Source organism: Carcharhinus amblyrhynchos, chromosome 7 (assembly GCF_965287045.1).
Source record: "Carcharhinus amblyrhynchos chromosome 7, sCarAmb.v2.hapA, whole genome shotgun sequence".
Taxonomy (NCBI): Eukaryota; Metazoa; Chordata; class Chondrichthyes; order Carcharhiniformes; family Carcharhinidae; genus Carcharhinus; species Carcharhinus amblyrhynchos.
This window is the reverse complement of record NC_137330.1, coordinates 623,108-643,376: the sequence shown is the minus strand read 5'-3', so window position 1 is coordinate 643,376 and position 20,269 is coordinate 623,108. Positions and strand designations below refer to the sequence as shown.

The window sequence follows — 20,269 nt, the reverse complement described above, 5'->3', positions numbered from 1 at the left end:
GTAGGACTGGGACTGATGTCCAAGGGGGACTGTTTGCTAGAGCGGCTGGGGAGGGTTTAAACTAATATGCTGGGAGATGGGAATCTGTGTAAAGAGTCAGAGAAGGAGGGGGCAAGGGCAAAAACAAAACATAGAAAAGGGGATAAGAAAAGATATCGGCAGAGAAACCAGGAACAAAATTCAAACAGGGCTAGAAGGAAAAATATTGGGAGTGAGGCAAACAATGTTAAAAAGACAAGCTTAAAGGCTCTGAGCCTTAACACATGGAGCATTTACAATAAAGTGGATGAACTGATCATGCAGATAGATGTAAATGGGTGCGATATAATTGGGATTACTGAGACATAGCAGCAGGGGGACCAGGGTTAGGAATTGAATGTCCCAGGGTATTCAGAATTTAGGAAGGACAGATACAAAAGGAAAAGGGAGTGGAGTGGTGCTGCTGGTTAAAGAAGAATTAACAATAGTGAGAAAGGATATTAGCTCTGACAATGTGGGTAGATTTGGGAAATACCAAGGGGCAAAAACATCAGTTTGTATCATATATAGACCCCCAACCTGCAGTGGTGATGTTGGGAATGGCATTAAACACAAAATTAGAGATGAATGTGATGAGGGAATATCGGTGATCATGGGTGATTTTAATCTGCACATAGATTGGGCAAATCAAATAAACCACAAAGCCATAGAGGAGGAATTCCTGGAGTGTAAACAGGGTGATTTCCTTCACCAGTATGTGAAGGAACCAACTAGAGAGCAGGCCAGTTTAGATTAGGCACTGTGTAATGAGAAGGGAATCATTGTCAATGTAGCTGTGTGAGACCCCTTGGGAATGAGCACCCATAACATGAAGAATTTTTTATTGAGATGGAGAGTGAAGTAGTTGATTCAGAGACTAGAGTGCTGAATCTTAATAAAGGAAACTATGAAGATGTGAGGTGTGAGTTGGGATTGATAGATTGGGGAGAGTTACTGAAAGGAGTGACGGTGGATAGGCGATGAGAAACATTCCAGGAACACATGGGGGAACTGCACCAACTGTTTATTGCTGTCTGGAACAAAAACAAAATGGGTAAGAGAGCCAATCCATGGCTTACAAAGGAAATTAGAGAGAGTATCCAATCCAAGGAAGAAGCACATGGATTGTCCAAGAAAAGTAACCAGTCTGAGGATTGGGAACTGTTTAGAATTCAACAAAGAGCCAAGGAATTGATTCAGCGAACTTGCAGGGAACAGAAACACTGACATGAAGGGTTTCTATAGATACCTGAAGAGAAATAGGTTGGTGACGACAAAGTTAGTTCCCCCACTGACAGAAACTGGGGATTGTATAATTAGAGATAAAGAAATGGCTGAGCAACTGAATACATGGAGATAAATCAGATACCAGAAATGTTAGAAAATGCAAGATTTAGTGAGAGGGAAGAAGTAAGGGAGATTAATATTAGTAGAGAAATGGTGCTGGGAAAATTATTGGGATTGAAGGCGGATAAATCCCCAGGATCTGATAATCTATATCCCAGAATACTTAAGGAAGTGGCTCGAGGATTATAGAGCGGTAAGCCTAACATCGGTGTGGGGGAAATTCTCAAATCCATTATCAAGGACTTTATAGCGGAGCATTGAGAAAGCAGTGGCAGGATCAGACAGAGTCAGCATGGATTTATGAAGGGGAAATCATGCTTGACAAATCTGTTGGAATTCTTTGAAGATGTAACTGGTGGAGTTGATAATGGGGAGCCAATCAATGTGACATATTTGGACTTTCAGAGAACATTTGACACGGTCCCACATAAGAGATTATCGTGTAAGAGTAAAGCCCATGGGATTGGGGAAGGAGAATTGAGACGGGTAGAAAACTGGTTGGTCGAGAGGAAACTAAGTGTTGGATTTAACGGGTCTTTTTCAAACTGGCCGGCAGTAACGAGCGGGGTGCCACAGGGATCAGTGCTGGGACCCCAGCTATTCACAATATGTATTAATGACTGGATGAGGGAACAAAATGTAACATCTCAAAGTTTGCAAATAATACCTAGTTACATAGAACATTACAGCGCAGGACAGGCCCTTCGACCCTCGATGTTGCACCGACCAGTGGAACCAATCTAATGACCTCTGACCTAAACTGTTCCAATATTATCCATATGCCTATCCAATGACCATTTGAACGCCCTTAATGTTGGCGAGTCCACAACGGTTGCAGGCAGGTCATTCCACGCCCTTACTACCCTCTGAGTAGAGAACCTACCTCTGACATCCGTCCTATAATTATCACCCCTCGATTTAAAGCTATGTCCCCTCGTGTTAGCCATCACCATCCAAGGAAAAAGGCTCTCACTGTCCACCCTATCTAATCCTCTGATCATCTGGTATGCCTCAATTAAGTCACCTCTTAACCTCCTTCTCTCTTACGAAAACAACCTCAAGTTCCTCAGCCTTTCCTCATAAGGCCTTCCCACCATACCAGGCAACATCCTGGTAAACCTCCTCTGCACCCTTTCCAATGCCTCCACATCCTTCTTACAATGCGGCGACCAGAACTGTACGCAATACTCCAAGTGTGGCCGCACCAGAGTTTTATACAGTTGCAACATGATCTCACGGCTCCGAAATTCAATCCCTCTACCAATAAAAGCTAACACACCGTACGCCTTCCTAACAACCTTATCAACCTGGGTACCAACTTTCAGGGAGCTATGCACATGTACACCGAGATCTCTCTGCTCATCAACACTACCAAGAGTCCTTCCATTAGCCCTATATTCTGTAATCCTGTTACTCTTTCCAAAGTGAATCACCTCACATTTTTCTGCATTAAACTCCACTTGCCACCCCTCAGCCCAGCTCTGCAGCTTATCTATATCCCTCTGCAAATTGTAACATCCATCCTCACTGTCTACAACTCCTCTGACTTTAGTGTTGTCCACAAATGTACTAACCCATCCTTGTACACCCTCATCTAGGTATTTATAAAAATGACAAACAGCAGTGGCCCCAAAACAGATCCCTGAGGTACACCACTAGTAACTGAACTCCAGGTTGAATATTTCCCATCAACCACCACCCTGTGTCTTCTATCAGCTAGCCAATTCCTGATCCAAACTACTAAATCACCCTCAATCCCATGCATCTGCATTTTCGGCAGTAACCTACCATGGGGAACCTTATCAAACGCTTTGCTAAAATCCATATACACCACCTCAACTGCTTTACCCTCATCCATTTCTTTGTTCACTTTCTCAAAGAACTCAATAAGGTTTGTGAGGCACGACCTACCCTTCACAAAACTGTGTTGACTATCCCTAATCAATTTATTTCTCTCTAGATGATTATAAATCCTATCTCTTATACTCCTTTCCAAAACTTTGTCCACAACAGAAGTAAGGCTCACCGGTCTATAATTCCCAGAATGGTCTCTACTCCCCTTCTTGAGCAAGGGGACAACATTTGTTATCCTCCAGTCTTCCGGCACTATACCTGTAGCCAATGACGACATAAAGATCAAAGCCAAAGAGTCTGCAATCTCCTCCCTAGCCTCCCAGAGAATCCTAGGATAAATCCCATCCGGCCCAGGGGACTTATCTATTTTCATACTCTCAAGAATTGCTCACACCAATTGGGTGGGAGAGTGAACTGTGACGAGGGTACACAGATCCTTCAGAATGATCTGGATAGGTTGGGTGAGTGGGCTAATCAATGGCAGATGCAGTATAATTTGGATAAATGTGAGGTTATTCACTTTGGAAGCATAAACATAAAGGCAGATTACTACCTGATGGCTGTAAATTGGGAGAGGGGAGTGTGCAGAGGGACCTGGGTGTCCTTGTGCATCAGTCACTGAAGGTAAGCATGCAGATGCAGCAGGTGGTAAAGAAGGCAAATGGTACGTTGGCCTTCATTGCGAGAGGTTTCGAGTACAGGAGCAGGGATGTGTTGTTACAATTATACAGGGGCCCTGATGAGGCCACACCTGGAGTATTGTGTGCAGTTTGGGTCTCCTTTTCTGAGGAAGGAGGTTCTTGCTGTCGAGGGAGTGCAGCGAAGGTTTACCAGGCTGATTCCGGGGATGGTGGGACTGATGTATGAGGAGAGATTGACCAGGTTAGGATTGTTCATGCTGGAGTTGAGAGAAACTTACAAGGGGTTTTTCGTGTGATGGAGAGCAGCGAGATTCCTCGGTGGTTGTCGCATACTTGCTGATTGTCCTTCCTCTTGTAGAGGTGTACGATGGAAGCATCTTTAAGTTCCTGAGGAATGGATCCTTGCTTCAAAAAGGGCTGGAACAACTCGGTGAGCTTCTCAATAAGTACAAGACCTGCTTTGGAGGTCTCTGCTGGTATGGCATCTGCCCCTGGGGCTTTGCCACTGGATAGCTGGCTGACAGCTTTCATGACTTAGATTTAGAATTTAGGACTTAGAACAGTTCTCCCACCAATTCAGGACTTTTGGGAGAATCACAGCCATTGCCTCGAAATGACAAGTTGGCCATTTTGGATTGAGATGAAGAGGAATTTCTTCACTCAGAACATTTGGAATTCTTTGCTTCTCCAGAGAGATCTGGAGTCCCAGTCACTGAGCATATTCCAGACAGAGACCAATACATTCCTAGATATTAAAGATATTAAGGGATAAGTAGATTATGCAGAAATATTGTAGAGAATCAGCCATGATCTAATTGAATGGCTGAGCAGAAAACAAGGAGCCGAATGGCCTACTCAACAAGGTCTCACACAGCAGACTACCCTGTAAAGTTAAAGCCACAGGATTGTGGTTAGTTTCTTGAGATGTATAGAAAGCTGGTTAGCCGATATGAAGCAAGGAGTTGGCAGAAATTGACATTTTTCCCATTGGTGGTCTTTGACGAGTGAGATTCCACAGGGATCTGTGCTGGTGTTCCACAGGGATTTGTGCTAGGACCCCATTATCTCCATGTTTGCAGATGATACAAGGTTGGGTGGGAGGGTGAGCTGTGAGGAGGATGCAGAGCTGGTTCAGTGTGATTTAGACAGGTTGAGGGAGTGGAGACATGTGTGGCAATGCAGTAAAATGTGGATACATGTGAGGTTATCCACTTCATAGCAATAATAGGAAGGCAGATTATTATTTGAATGGATGTAAATTGAGAGAGGTGGATACACGGCGACACTTTGGTGTCCTGCTGCATGAGTTGCTGGAAGTGAGTGCGCAGGTACAGCAGGCAGTAAAGAAATCAAATGGTATGTTGACCTTCAAAGTGAGATGCTCTGAGTATAGGAGTGGGAAATTTTACTGCAGTTGTACAGAGCATTGGTGAGGCCACACCTGGATTATTGAGTGCAGTTTTGGTCTCCTTATCTGAGGAAGGATGTCCTTGCGATAGAGGGAGTACAGAGAAGGTTTACCAGGCTGATTCCTGGGATGGCAGGTCTGTTATACGAGGAGAGACTAAATTGGTTAGGATTATATTCACTGGAGTTCAGAGGCGTGAGAGGGAATCTCATAGAAATTTTAAAATTGTAACAGGGTTAAAGATGATAGGTTCAGGAAGAATGTTCTCGATTGCGGGGCACTCGAAATAAGGGTCATAGATTGAGAATAAGGGGATAATCCTTTTAGGATTAAGTGAGGAGAAATTTCTTCACCCAGAGAGTGGTGATGAATGTTCAGTACAAGTGCTGGAGTTCCATTCTGGAGTGGATGGAGCTGTGAACAGTGACAATTGAGATGGTTAAAGATGGAGATTGACAGATCAGTTCTGAGGAGAGCAGGAAGCAAATGCCCTGTTTGAAATGAAAGGCTTTAGTCTCTGTCCATTTGGACAAGTCACAGCTCCGAGATGTGCTCATCTCTCACTGAGTGGGAAATGTAGTCAGTACAAGTTCCCAGGAATGGACACTGACTCAATTACAGACAGCACTCAGACACGCAAGACACACACACACCAGACAGTCACACACTCTCTCTCTGACACACACACACGCTCTCTGACACACACTCTCTCTCTGACACACACCCTCTCTCTCTGACACACACTCTCTGACCCACACTCGCGCGCGCACACACACACACACACAAGTTCACCACCTCCCACTACCATCCCCCCACCCCTCACCCGCCCACAGCACCTCCTGCTACTCCACTCACAGAAGAACATAAACCCCCCGGCACCATCCCCACTGAACTGAACAAAAGCTGCATTTAAAAAAATGTTCAAATATGTTCTCCAAACTCTCCATGGTCCTCGACTCCTCTCTATCTGTGTGTGATCCTCTAGATTATGAACCCTCTGATTTCTCCATACCCGGATAAATTGCTGCCTCGGGAACTCTCCCCCACTTTCCATCGCTCCACAATGGGCTCCTTCAGCTGCCTGGGGACCTGAGCTCTGGAATCCCCTCCCGAAACCTCTGCCCCTGTCTCTCTCGCTCTCCCCCCGCTTAATGACACTCATAAACACCTCCCTCCCTCCACACTGATTTGAGTTGTCGACACTAAGATCTCCACTCAGTGTTCAATAGTGTGAGCAACAGGTAAAGATGCTGTTAACACATATATCTGTACACCATAGAAAAATTGCCTAAAGTTAGGTAGACTGGATATAGTCAGACACATTGATAACCCACATTATGGAAACAACTGTGATTTTAGTCACAAACATAGGACATAAAATTCGCTGCTGCTAACAGAGCAATAGTCAGGGACAATAAAGAGACTGCCTGCGGTGTAGGAATAACACCAGATGTGTGGTGTGCAGTGAAGCATACACCACATAAGAACATAAGAAATAGGAGCAGGAGTAGGCCAACTAGCCCTTCGAGCCTGCCCCGCCATTCAATAAGATCATGGCTGATCTGTCGCTGCTCAGTTCCACTTTCCCGCCCTCTCCCCATAACCCTTAATCCCCTCTCTTATCAAAAACCCATCAACCCGCGCCTTAAAAATATTTAGCGAGGTAGCCTCCACCACTTCAACGAGCAGAGAATTCCAGAGATTCACCACCCTTTGAGTGAAGAAGTTCCTCCGCAACTCCGTTCTAAACCACCCCCCCCTTTATCTTGAGGCTGTGCCCCCTAGTCCTACTATCCTTTCTGAGCGGGAAGAGTCTCTCCACCTCTATCCTATCCGTCCCATTCATCATCTTATACGTTTCAATGAGATCTCCCCTCATTCTTCTAAACTCTAACGAGTACAAGCTTAATTTATTCAGCCTCTCCTCATAGCTCAACCCCCTCAACTCCGGCATCAGCCTAGTAAACCTCCTCTGCACTCCCTCCAAGGCCAAAATATCCTTGCGTAAGTACGGCGCCCAAAACTGCACACAGTACTCCAGCTGCGGCCTCACCAATGCCCTATACAGCCGCAGCAAGACCTCCCTACTTTTATATTCAATCCCCCTCGCTATGAAGGCCAGCATCCCATTCGCCTTCCTGACCACCTGCTGCACCTGCAAGCTGGGTTTTTGCGACTCATGCTGAAGGAATCCTGAAGGAATGTACGAGGTCCAGGTTGTAAAAAGCAAATGGCATACAAGATGTGTTGTTTCTACAACTAAGCATAAAAGGGGGAAAAAGGTCACTGAGATAGTCGGGACAGCAGTGAGTAAGTTGGCCAAGGATTGATTACCGCCAATCTGAACTGGACATGTAACAGTGTTAGATAAGACGGATGAGTTTACTAATGCACTCTTGTGATAACAGGAGACATTGTTAGATGGGGAGTAGAGGGGATGGAAACTTGGGGCACCTCGAGCCAATAGGGGAATGACAACACATAGATGGGACAGGGACCACCAATTAGGGGAGAACAACACATTGCAAAGCCATTACAAAGCTTGTAAAAAAGTATAAAAATGTGCTGCACATCGATGTAAGGTGTGCCTACTTTTCTGGACGCCCGGTCTTGCAAGAACGTTAAATAGAATATCTTGCTCCTTCGGAACTTGACTCGACTAAAATTGTTTGACTGTGAGCTGCGTTTCTCACAATAGTTAATGGCTCCCTTTGACACACCCAGTAAGGGATTAGCACATTATGGGCACTATAGCAATGAAATGATATTTCTGTGAGGATGGGACTCGTGTTGGGGGGACAATTGTGACTGTTTTTCAGGATAGAGAGGGAGATCCTTTCCTCTGGACAGGAGGTGACAGAGAGACAGATAGCCATTGAAAGCTTTAAACAGCTGGAGGATGGGCTGGGTGGGGCAGGACAGATGTTTCTGAGATTGGACCCCAGCTGGAGTGATCCATTAGAATGATTCCAGGGTCCAATGGGGTGAATTCTGACAACAGTCTGCATGGACAGCGCTGAGTGTGGAAGAGAAACGGGTGAAATGGAATTGTTTGAGGGAAATTAATTCCTTGATGCAGCATTCTGGGAGACTCTGTGTTCTTTCATCTCACCCTGGAGAAACAGTCAGCAAAATCTCAGAATTAGAAATCACCCTTTCAAGGGCGATACTGGCAAGAAATTCCTCACTCGAGGAGCAGTCTAGATCAGCTCACACACTCCTCAAATCACAGCTGAGGTTCGATCGGTTGTAAATTACAGACTCGGGGGTGAAAGGTTTTTGTTATTTTATATTGTTAGAGGAAAGGTCATCAGGGTGTGTGAAATTAGAGAAGGTTTAGATCTCTCACACTCCAACTGGACAGCAGAACAGACACAAGGACGTCCAATGGCAACTTTGGATATCCTCAGGAACATTCGGAGCTGTCACTGTAAATTTGGAATGAATGTTCCCATTCAATAGAACATTGGCTGTGGCCAGTGGGAATGCCGGATTGTTCCTGAGTTATCGTCCCCAGAAAGTGTTAATGGATGGAGCACCAACAACAAGAACGAGGCATTTCCCATGGCATTGACAATCTAGGCTCCAGTCACCAGTATCAGTGTTACAACACGATGGGTTATAACAATCAAATCCATCACCATAGTGTCTGCGGGAGTTTGCACATTCTCCCCGTGAGTGCGTGAGTTTTCTCCGGGTGCTCCAGTTTCCTCCCACATCCCGAAAAACGTGCTCTTAGGCTGATTGGTGTAACAAATTGTCCCTAAATTAGTCTTCCCTCAATCCTCCCCAATAGGTGTAGACAAAGGTCATGGGTAGAGGAGGGCACTCATAATGTTAAAATGGCGGTGCGGGCTCGTTGGGCCGAAGGGCCTGTTTCCCGTGCTGTGTTGTTCTTTGTTCTTTGAATATGAATGAGTGAAATGAAAACTGAGACCTTTCCCAGAATCACAGGTTGTTACTATATTCCCCAAACAGGGTCTTTCCTCACACTGAACTCCCATCTCCAATCGTTTGAGGGTGTTTTTCATGAAACTCACCCCCCCTCACTTTCCCAACATCCAATCTTTTCTCCAGATAGGTAATTAGTTACCAACTATCACAGAATCATACTGAACTGAAGAGGCCCTTCGGCCCATCGAGTCTTCACCAGCACACGAGAACTACCTGATCTCCCACCTAATCCCATTCACCAGCACTTGTCCCATAGCCCTGAATGTTATAACATTCCAAGTGCTTGTTATCAGACAACAAATTTTATGAAATTGGGCACACAAAACGGAAGCAGACTAAAGTTACACTCAGAGCCTCTCCACTAAAAATCACAAAGTAACAGACACCGATCAGTAGGCAAGAGCATGCTTTTAGAATGCAAATGAGGGCTAGCACATAAGGGAAATTGGACAGGATGGCACCTACAGGAACTAAATCTCCACCCCATCAAATCAGCACTTTTAAAACAGTCAAACAAACCATGGAGACATCTAAAATTAGCATAGTTAAGGAAACATTCCTGTCCCCTCAAAACCTCTTTTGAGATCAATGACACACCAATGGTTCAAACCTTGGAGATTCTAGACTATTAAATAACCAATCAGACAAAACAATTAACACACACCTAAAACAATTTCCTCAACACTTGAAAACATCGAGACGGGATGGCTAAAGTCGAATATTGTAAATAAAGTATTAGCGTTTGAATCGCATACTGCACCGAAGTTCAGGTATAACTATAGCCTGCTGTGAGGGACGGACAGAGCGCTTTCGGGACAGTCCGATTGTATGTCCTGACTGCGCTTCTCCGTCGACATAAAGAAAATAAAGCTGTGCCATTATTGAACATCACCCTGAGTCCATAGTGGTTGTTTCACCCACTCGCGCTAACATGCTCATCCAGGGATTTGTTTAAAGGATGTGGCAGATGGGAGAGGCCAGCGAGCTTTCCAGCGTCCCTGATGACAATCTCTTCGGAAAGTATGACCAGCTACAGCTGCTCAGAGACCGTGTGGTTCAGTTGGAGCAGCAGCTGGATACATTGCAGAGCATACAGGGGGCAGAGAGTGTGACACACACTTGTTTCAGGGAGGTGGTCACACCACAGGTTCAGACAGGTAGATGGGTGCCCATCAGGAGAGGCAGGAAGGTAAGGCAGGATTTTCCTGCGGTTATCCCCCTTTCAAACAGGTACCGTTTGGATATGTTGGAGGGGGAGATAGCTGCTCAATGGAAGATACCAGCAGCAGCCAGGCTTGTGACACCACAACTGGTTCTGGTGTAGAGCAGGGTTGGGATCAGTGCAAGCGAGAGATATTAGCGGAGACTCGATAGTCAGGGCTGTGTTGTCTCCCTGGTGCCAGGGTCCTGCATGTCACTAAGTGGATCCACAGCATCCTGAAACAGGAGAGTAAACAGACAGATGTCATTGTCCACATTGGCACTGATGACATAGACAAGAAGAGGACTTGTAAAAACAATTCAGGGAGTTAGGGAGGGAGCCAGGCCAGGGGATCGATGTTTCAGCAGGGGAGCATTTTGGGCTGAGCGACCAGAATTCCATAAGTTTTTGGGTAGCCATGGATAAGGTTAAGAGTGGCCCTCGGGTGAGGGTGCTTAATTGTGCGAGGGACAATAACATCCAAATTAGACAGGAACTGGGGCATGTGGACTGGGAGCGGCTATTTAAGGGCAAACATGCCTGACATGTGGGAGGCTTTTCAAGGCCAGTTGATTGAAATGGAGGGGAGGAATATTCCCGTAAAAATGATGGATAAAAATGGCAGGATTCAGAAACCAGGATTAGAAGGGAAATTTTAATCTTCAACAAAAGGAAAAAGGAAGTATCCGATACATCCAGGGATCCAGAAACTGGCGAAGACCTGGCTGGGAGCTTTGCTAGAGAGGTTCAGGTGGGTTTAAACTAATGTGTTGGGGGGTGGGGATCAGAACAATAGATCAGCAAGTGTAGAGACTGGGGACGAGCATGGGGCAAAGACAAGGCTACCTAAGAGGAAGAGCAATCTGGGGGAGGATGAACTCAGTGGGCCTGGAAGTCTGGAGTGCATCTGCTTCAATGCAAGGAGCGGAATGGGCAAAACAGATGAACTTAGAGCCTTAATGCATGCGCGGACCTTGGATGTGGTTGCAATGACAGAGACTTGGTTAAAAGAAGGATAGGACTGGCAGCTGAATATTCCGGCGTATAAATGTTTTAGGCGAGACAGAGGAGGGGCTAGAAGGGGTGGGGGAGTAGCAGTACTGGTTGGGGAGCATATTACAGTGGTACAGAGGGTGGACAATTTGGAAGCATCATGTAACGAGACACTGGGTAGAGCTCAGAAACAGGAAGGGCACAGTCACTATGCTGGGGGTATACCACAGGCCTCCCAACAGCCCATGGGAAATTGGGGAACAAATATGTAAGGAGATTCTGGACAGGTGTAGGAAAAATAGGGTTGTTGTAGTGGGAGATTTTAATTTCCCTCATATAGACTGGAAATCCCTTCGGGCTGGGGATCCGGACAGGGAGGAATTTGTAAAATGTGTCCAGGAAGGTTCTTTGGAACAATATGTTGACAGTCCAACTAGTGAGGGAACTATACTGGACCTAGTACTGGGGAATCAGCCTGGTCAGGTCATCAAAGTTTCAGTGGGGGAACATACGGCAAACAGTGACCACAATTCTGTAAACTTTTGAATAGTCATGGAAAAGGATGAGTGTTGTCCTATGGGTAAGGTGTTGAAAGGAGGGGAAGGCTAACTATAGCCGGATTAGGCAGGATCTGGTGGCTGTTGATTGGGAGAGGCTGTTTGAGGGTAAATCCACATCTGGCATGTGGGAGTCTTTTAAGGAGCAGTTGATAGGAGTGCAGGACAGGCATGTGTCTGTAAAAAAGGAAGGACAGGAAAGGTAGGATTCAAGAGCCGAGGATAACCAGGGAAACTGTGGGTCTAATCAAACAGGAAAAAGAGGCACACATAAGGTCCAGGCAGCTAAAAACAGCTGAAGCAATGGAAGAATACAGAGAGAGTAGAAAGGAACTCAAACAGGGAGTGAGAAGGGCAAAAAGGGGTCATGAAATGTCCTTGGCAGACAGGATGAAAAAGAATCCCAAGGCATTTTATACATACGTTAAGAACAAGAGGATTGTCAGAGAAAGAGTCGGACCCCTCACGAAGAAAGGAGTAGAATTATGCTTAGAGCCCAAGGAAGTAGATGAGATCCTAAATGAATCCTTTGTATCAGTATTCACTAAGGAGAGGGACACGTTGATTGGTAGTGTCTCAGAGGGATGTGTAGACCCGTTAGAACAAATTGCAATTACAAGGGAGGAAATGTTAGGTATTTTAGGAAGCATTAGAACATAGAACATAGAACATTACAGCGCAGAACAGGCCCTTCGGCCCACGATGTTGCGCCGACCAGTTACAAAACAATGACCCACTAACCTAAACCAATCCCTTCTTGTCCATAAACCTATCCACGGATCTCTTAAACGCCCCCAAACTAGGCGCATTTACAACTGCAGCAGGCAGGGCATTCCAATCCCTCACCACCCTCTGGGTAAAGAACCTACCCCTGACATCCGTCCTATAACTACCACCCCTTAATTTAAAGCCATGCCCCCTCGTGCTAGATTTCTCCATCAGAGGAAAAAGGCTATTACTATCCACCCTATCTAAACCTCTAATCATCTTATGTGTTTCAATAAGATCCCCTCTTAGCCACCTTCTTTCCAGCGAAAACAACCCCAAATCCCTCAGCCTCTCCTCATAGGACCTCCCCTCCATACCAGGCAACATCCTGGTAAACCTCCTCTGCACCCTCTCCAAAGCCTCCACATCCTTCCTGTAATGTGGGGACCAGAACTGCACACAGTACTCCAAGTGCGGCTGCACCAGAGTTGTGTACAGTTGCAACATGACGCTGCGACTCCTAAATTCAATCCCCCTACCAATAAACGCCAAGACACCGTATGCCTTCTTAACAACCTTATCTACTTGACTCCCAACTTTCAGGGATCTATGTACACATACACCTAGATCCCTCTGCTCATCCACACTATTCAAAGTCCTCCCATTAGCCCTATACTCAACACATCTGTTATTCCTACCAAAGTGAATTACCTCACACTTCTCCGCATTAAACTCCATCCGCCACCTCTCGGCCCAGCTCTGCAACCTGTCTAAGTCTTCCTGCAAACTATGACACCCTTCATCACTATCTACCACACCTCCGACTTTGGTGTCATCAGCAAACTTACTAATCCACCCAACTATACCCTCATCCAGATCATTAATAAAAATTACAAACAGCAGTGGCCCCAAAACAGATCCCTGAGGCACACCACTCGAAACCGAACTCCATGATGAATATTTACCATCAACCGCCACCCTCTGTCTCCTATCCGCTAGCCAATTCCTGATCCAATTCCCTAGATCACCCCCAATCCCATACATCTGCATTTTCTGCAGAAGCCTACCATGGTGAACCTTATCAAACGCCTTACTAAAATCCATATACACCACGTCCACTGCCTTACCCCCATCCACCTCTTTGGTCACTTTCTCAAAAAACTCAATAAGGTTAGTAAGGCACGACCTACCCGCCACAAAACCATGCTGACTATCTCCAATCAATTCTTTACTCTCCAAATAACTATAAATCCTATTATGATAGACAAATCCCCAGGGCCAGATGGTATCTGCCCTAGATTACTGAGAGAGACAAGAGATGAAATTGTTGGGCCTCTAACAGAAATCTTTGTTTCTTCATTGAACACAGGTGAGGTCCCAGAGGATTAGAGGGTAGCAAATGTGGTCCCGTTATTTAAGAAGGGCAGCAAGGATAACTCGGGTAATTATAGGCCAGTGAGATTGACGTCCGTGGTAGGGAAATTGTTGGAGAAGATGCTTAGAGATAGGATCAATACACATTTAGAACTGAATAGTCTCATTAGCGATAGACAACACGGTTTTGTACAAAGGAAGTCATGACTCACAAATCTTTGAGTTTTTTGAGGAGGTGACAAAAATGATTGACAAGGAAGGGCCGTGGATGTTGTCTACATGGATTTTAGTAAAGCATTTGATAAGGTTCCTCATGGCAGGCTGGTGCAAAAGGTTAAATCTTACGGGATAAAAGGTGAACTAGCTAGATGGGTACAGAACTGGCTTGGCCATAGAAGACAGAGGGTAGCAGTGGAGGGGTCTTTTTCTGATTGGAGGTCTGTGACTACTGGTGTTCCACAGGGCTCTGTATGGGACCTCTGCTGTTTGTGATATATATATAAATGATTTGGAAGAAGATGTAGCTGGTCTGATTAGTAAGTTTGCAGACGACACAAGGATTGCTGGAGTTGTGGAAAGTGATGAATATTGTCAGAGAATACAGCAGGATATAGATAGGCTGGAAAACTGAGCAGAGAAATGACAGATGAAATTTAATTCAGATAAATGCAAAGTAATTCAGTTTGGTAGATCTAATGCAGGGGGAAACTATACAATAAATGGCAGAACCATCAGGAGTATAGACACACAGAGGGACCTGGGTGTGCAGGTCCACAGATCCTTAAAGGTGGCAGCGCAGGTGGAAAAGGTGGTGAAGAAGGCATATGACATGCTTGCCTGTATTGGACGGGGCACAGAGTATAAAAGTTGGCGATGATGTTGCGGTTATATAGAACGTTGGTTAGGCCACATCTGGAATTCTGCATCCAGTTCTGGTCACCACACGACCGGAAGGATGTGGAGGCTTTGGAGAGAGTGCAGAGAAGGTTTACCAGGATGTTGCCTGGTATGGAGGGTATTAGCTATGAGGTGAGATTGAGTAAACTAGGGTAGTTCTCCCTGGAAAGATGGGGATTTAGGGGCGACCTAATAGAAGTTTATAAAATTATGAAGGGCATAGATAGGGTGAACAGTTGGAAGCTTTTTCCCAGGTCAGAAATGACAAACACAAGGGGTCACAACTTCAAGGTAAGGGGGGTAAGGTTCAATACGGATATGCGGGGATGTATTTTACACAGAGGGTGCTGGGGGTCTGGAATACACTAACAAGCAAGGTGGTTGAGGCAGACACGCTAGGATAGCCACATGAATAGACTGGGAATAGAGGGATACAAACGGATGGTCTAGTTAGGAACACATGATTGGTGCAGGCTTGGAGGGCCGAAGGGCCTGTTCCTGTTCTGTATTGTTCTTTGTTCTTTGAGTACAGTGAAAATCGGAAGGAACTGAAACATGGAATTAGGAGAGCTAAAGGAGGCCATGAAATGTCTTTAGCAAACAGGATCAAGAAGAATCCCAAGGATTTTTATGCATATATGAGGAGCAAGAGGGTAGCAAGAGAAAGAATAGGCTCACTCAAGAATAATGGAGGGAAATTTTGCGTGGAACTGAGAATGTAAAGGGGTTTTTTTTTGGTGTTGCGGATGCGTGCTTTGGGGGGCTTTGTAGTGTTGTATACTGGAGGCATAATCAGATAATTGCCAGCTTTGGAGAACAAAGAATAATGTCTGCTGATCATTTTACTGAATGCAGTCACTGACTGCCATATGGGAAGATGCTACGTGCAGTGGGGAGTGATTGGTTAAGTACGAGATAAGTACGAATGGAGCATAAATACCTTATGTGGTAAAACGTGTGTTGGAGACGAGTGATAGGCTGCTCCCTTTGTGCATGCTTCAGCGGGGAAGGAGTATAAGTCTTTTGTATGATCATAGTAAGTTGTTAGTCTTTCTGCAGTGGAGTGGCTATTACTTACCCACCTCACGTTTGGTGGAAGACTGACCCAATGTCGTAAATCACATTCAATAAACACTGGAGATAACTGGAGATAACTGGAGTTGAATCGATTATTGTTGAACCGAGCCTGACAAGGTGTGGAGTTTTAAATTATCAGAATCACAGGAAGTGAATGAGATCTTTAATGAGTACTTTGTAACAGTATTCACCAAGGAGAAGGACATGAGGGATGTTGAGGTCTGGGATAGTTGTGTGAATGCGCTTGAGAACATCAATATATCAAAGAAGGATATCTTGCAGCGAAAGGGATCAAGGGATATGGGGGAAAGGCGATATCACAGTATTAAATTTGATGATCAGCCATTATCATAATGAATGGGACAGCAGGCTCGAAGGGCCAAATGGCCTACTCCTGTTCCTACATTCCTGTGTCCCAAAGAATAATTCTGTGCTGCGTCTTTGAAATGTCAATCCAATTATTCAATCCTAGATTATGTTGGTCCCACAGCCCCAACAGTTCAGGGGGAACAGAGTAATTCTGTGACTGAGTGAATCTTTAACCGAAAGACAGATGGAAATAGTTGGGGTGCAGTGTGAGGCATCGATATGGGACTTGTGTACAGATAGTGTCCAGTACAAGTGGTAGATTCCATTCTGGAGTGGATGGAACTGTGAACGGTGACACTCACTGTCACTCACTCACTCACTCACTGTCACTCACTCACTCACACTGTCACCCACTCACTCACTGTCACCCACTCACTCACTCACTCACTGTCACTCACTCGCTGTCACTCACTCACTGACTCACTCGCTGTCACTCACTGTCACTCACTGCTCACTCACTCACTGACTCACTGTCACCCACTCACTCACTCACTCGCTGTCACTCACTCGCTGTCACTCACTCGCTGTCACTCACTCGCTGTCACTCATTCACTCACTCACTCACTGTCACTCACTCACTCGCTGTCACTCACTCGCTGTCACTCACTCGCTGTCACTCACTGTCACTCACTCACTGTCACTCACTCACTGTCACTCACTGTCACTCACTCACTGTCACTCATTCACTCACTCACTCGCTGTCACTCACTCACTCGCTGTCACTCATTCACTCACTGTCACTCACTCACTCACTGTCACTCACTCGCTCACTCACTGTCACTCACTCATCACTCACTGTCACTCATTCACTCGCTGTCACTCACTCGCTGTCACTCACTCGCTGTCACTCACTCGCTGTCACTCACTCGCTCATAAACACACAAGCTGTCACTCACGTTCAAACACACACACACAGACTCTCTCTCTCACACTCTGACATACAGAATGCTTCAAATTCAGTTGCGACATTGAAATGGAATAAAAATAGAATGATCTAAGCAATGGAGAATGTCCAGCACTGAGGGGAATATTAATAGTAGTGAGGTGTTATAACGGAAAGCAGTGGTTACAACTTGCAAGAGGTTCAGCTCAAAGAAAAAGGAACTCAGACAGTGAGAAGCAGAGGGTCAGATTGAAACTAGTGAAAGATATATTCACTGGAATATCCACTGAGTGTCGATTCTGTCTTTTCCATCAGTTTAAATGGTGGGACAGACCCCATCAGATAGAAACACATCCCGGGATCTCTCCCCTTCCCTCCCATCTTTCACCAGGCAGCAGAACGACGGGGGTGGGGGGAGTTGGAGGTGGTGGGGGGTGTGACCCAGGCATCAGACATTTTGGGAACCAATCCCTGGTCAGACACAGCATCATGTGGCAATGATCAAAACCTGCTACCCAGTTACAGAACCCTTCATCTGAGGACTGGGTCCTTCACACCTCTCCCTGCCTCAATCCTTTGGTCACCCCTGACCCTGAACCACAGGCCAAGAATTCAGGCCCCAAACCCTCATGGATTCTGTCAGGAGTTAAGGAATGACTGGGAAGATTATTCAGTTACACTCCTCCCTCCTCATATCTAACCTTCCAATTTCTGACAGTGGATAATACACGATTTGTGAAAGTCAGAATGAGTTTGAACAGATATGTTAACAATCTCCGTTCCCAGTCCCTCACCTGCTATTATCACCCTCACAGATTCACTCCATGGGGAACCTGGCTGTTCACTCCGACACCAATAAACACACCGATAACGGCCTCCTTGGTTCAAAGCAGCAAACGAGAATCTTGCAGAGTTGTCCCTTGGGGAAACTGGAGGAAGATTGGAATGTTGACCATCCTTGGAAAAGTAGAAGGTTTTATCGGAACAATGTGTCTCCACAGTGCAGGTGAGGGTGACATTCTCTGTTTCTAGATACACTCCAGTCGGTTGATCCAGTGATATCTGCAGCTTTGGTAAGTTCCCTGTGTTGGAAGGAATGGAAATCTGTCAGGAATGGATCTCCAGGGTTTCAGGTACAGAGGGACTGAGCTCACTCACTAACCATTGCACTGCTGTTGAAGGGAGATGTTTGCATCGGGAACTGAGGATGAAGAAAAGGGAGTTTTCGGGATGAGATCTCGAAGAAACAGTGAGATATTGGAATTTACTCAATGGATTTCAGTAACTCAGCTCATTAGAAAACAATCCACAGCTAACGGTGTAAATGTGAAGTGTAACTCGTTATTTAATGTAGAAAATCAAATCACAACACTAAATAAAATAAACCGGCTGGGATTCCCTTTCCAAAGTGAGATGTTTAATCAGTAATTGTACCCTGGGTTACAGGAGAAAGAAGGATATGGTTTAATTTACAGTCAATATTTCTGTTCAGTGCAGCTGATTTGAACATTTGATTTAAAGGGGTGAAGATTTCCTTTAATCTGTGTCTTTTCAAACAATGGACTCACTTTGGTGAAAGCAACATATTGGCTCATTCCAGAGGTGAGTGTCTCTGACCAGCCTGACAATTATTCTCCCTCTCTCATTACCCTTTGTGAATCTGGTGGTGATCCTCTCTGATGTGAGGCTGTCCATGGAGTGTTGTTAAACGGAAAGCCAATGGAAGCCCCGTCTGGACCCAGAGATTATTGAAGAAGCACCGACATGTTTGGCGTTTGGGTTTGTGTGAGACCCGGAGGGAATCCGTGTGTTGATGATCTTCTGATGTATCTGCTGTTATTGTCCATGTTAATGAATTCACTCCCCCCTCCCCCGAGTCCCCCCTCTAAATCCGTTCCCCAGTCACCACCTTGAGCCGCCTCACTGACATTTGTCTGAGGGGTGGTGGAGACACTTCAAAATCTTTGTATCCTGTCAGACCCTGAGTGATCTTCTGATCCCTGTACCTGCACCATCTCTCAGTCCACCAATGTCCATCTCCCTGATATTGTGTGACTCCATCCCCGTGTCTCCCTCTGCCTCCAGCCTTGTGTCTTCCAACTCTCTCCTGGTGGACCTCCCAGCCGTCACCCGGCATCGGAATGTCATGAATCAAATATCTGCTGGTTCCCCGCCTTGTCCTACTTCAAACCAAGTCCCATTCATCCACCATGCTCCTGTTCTTACAGAACAACATAATCCCCCAGCCCCTCTCCCACCCCCCTCACTCTCAACTGAATAACAACTGGATTTGAAAAACAATTCATACATATTCCCCAAACTCTCCGTGGTCCTCACCTATTCTCTGTCTCTGTGCAGTTCTCCAGATTGTCGAGAGAGAGAGAGCTAAGATTTTACCTGTTAGAAACCTGTTTAAAATAAGTTTAAAGCACTTTACTCTTTGTAGAACTGTTTAAAGCATTTATTTATTGTATTTACTGCTTTAAGAATTCTGAGGGTGTGGTGAAAAGGCATTTGTGGACCAGCCTGCTTTAAATCAGCGCCAGGTTTAAAAGGAGGCCTGGTGTAGACAGCGGGCAGCGTCTGAGCGGGCAGCGGAGTGAGAGGGAAGCAGAGTGAGTTAATAGGGCTTAATATCAAAAAAGGGCTTGAAGGAAAAAGGCCAGGTGAGTTTGTTTGAAAAAAAAACAAGGAAAAAAAATTTTTTCAAAACTACTACAGCAAGAAACAAGGAAAAAAATTTTTTCCCCATAAAAAATTACAGTGAATAATGGAGGGGCATGTGATGTGTGGTTTCTGTATGATGTGGGAACTGGCGGACCCCAGGGTCCTTCCCAGTGACCATGTCTGCAGTAAGTGCAGGTTGCTGGAGGAGCTCCAGCTCAAGGTGGATGAGCTGGCCTCTGAGCTACAGACACTGAGGCTCATCAGGGGGAGAGAGGGTGCCCCTAGACTGGCTAAATCTAAGGGTCAGGGACAAAAGGGGGC

General features: G+C 45.6%; 1 protein-coding gene across 1 annotated transcript in view; it reads right to left on the bottom strand.

The window, feature by feature from the left end:
• LOC145345292 (Fc receptor-like protein 5) overlaps positions 1 to 19,429 on the bottom strand; it is a 78,734-nt gene extending 59,305 nt beyond the window's left edge. Inside the window, exons 1-2 of the mRNA XM_080193109.1 lie at positions 19,288 to 19,429; positions 18,076 to 18,363 (exon numbers count right to left, since the gene is read on the bottom strand). Of these exons, the coding sequence (XP_080049235.1) occupies positions 18,076 to 18,363; positions 19,288 to 19,429 (430 nt within the window). The remainder of the gene's footprint in view (positions 1 to 18,075; positions 18,364 to 19,287) is intronic.
• Positions 19,430 to 20,269: the final 840 nt, after the last annotated feature.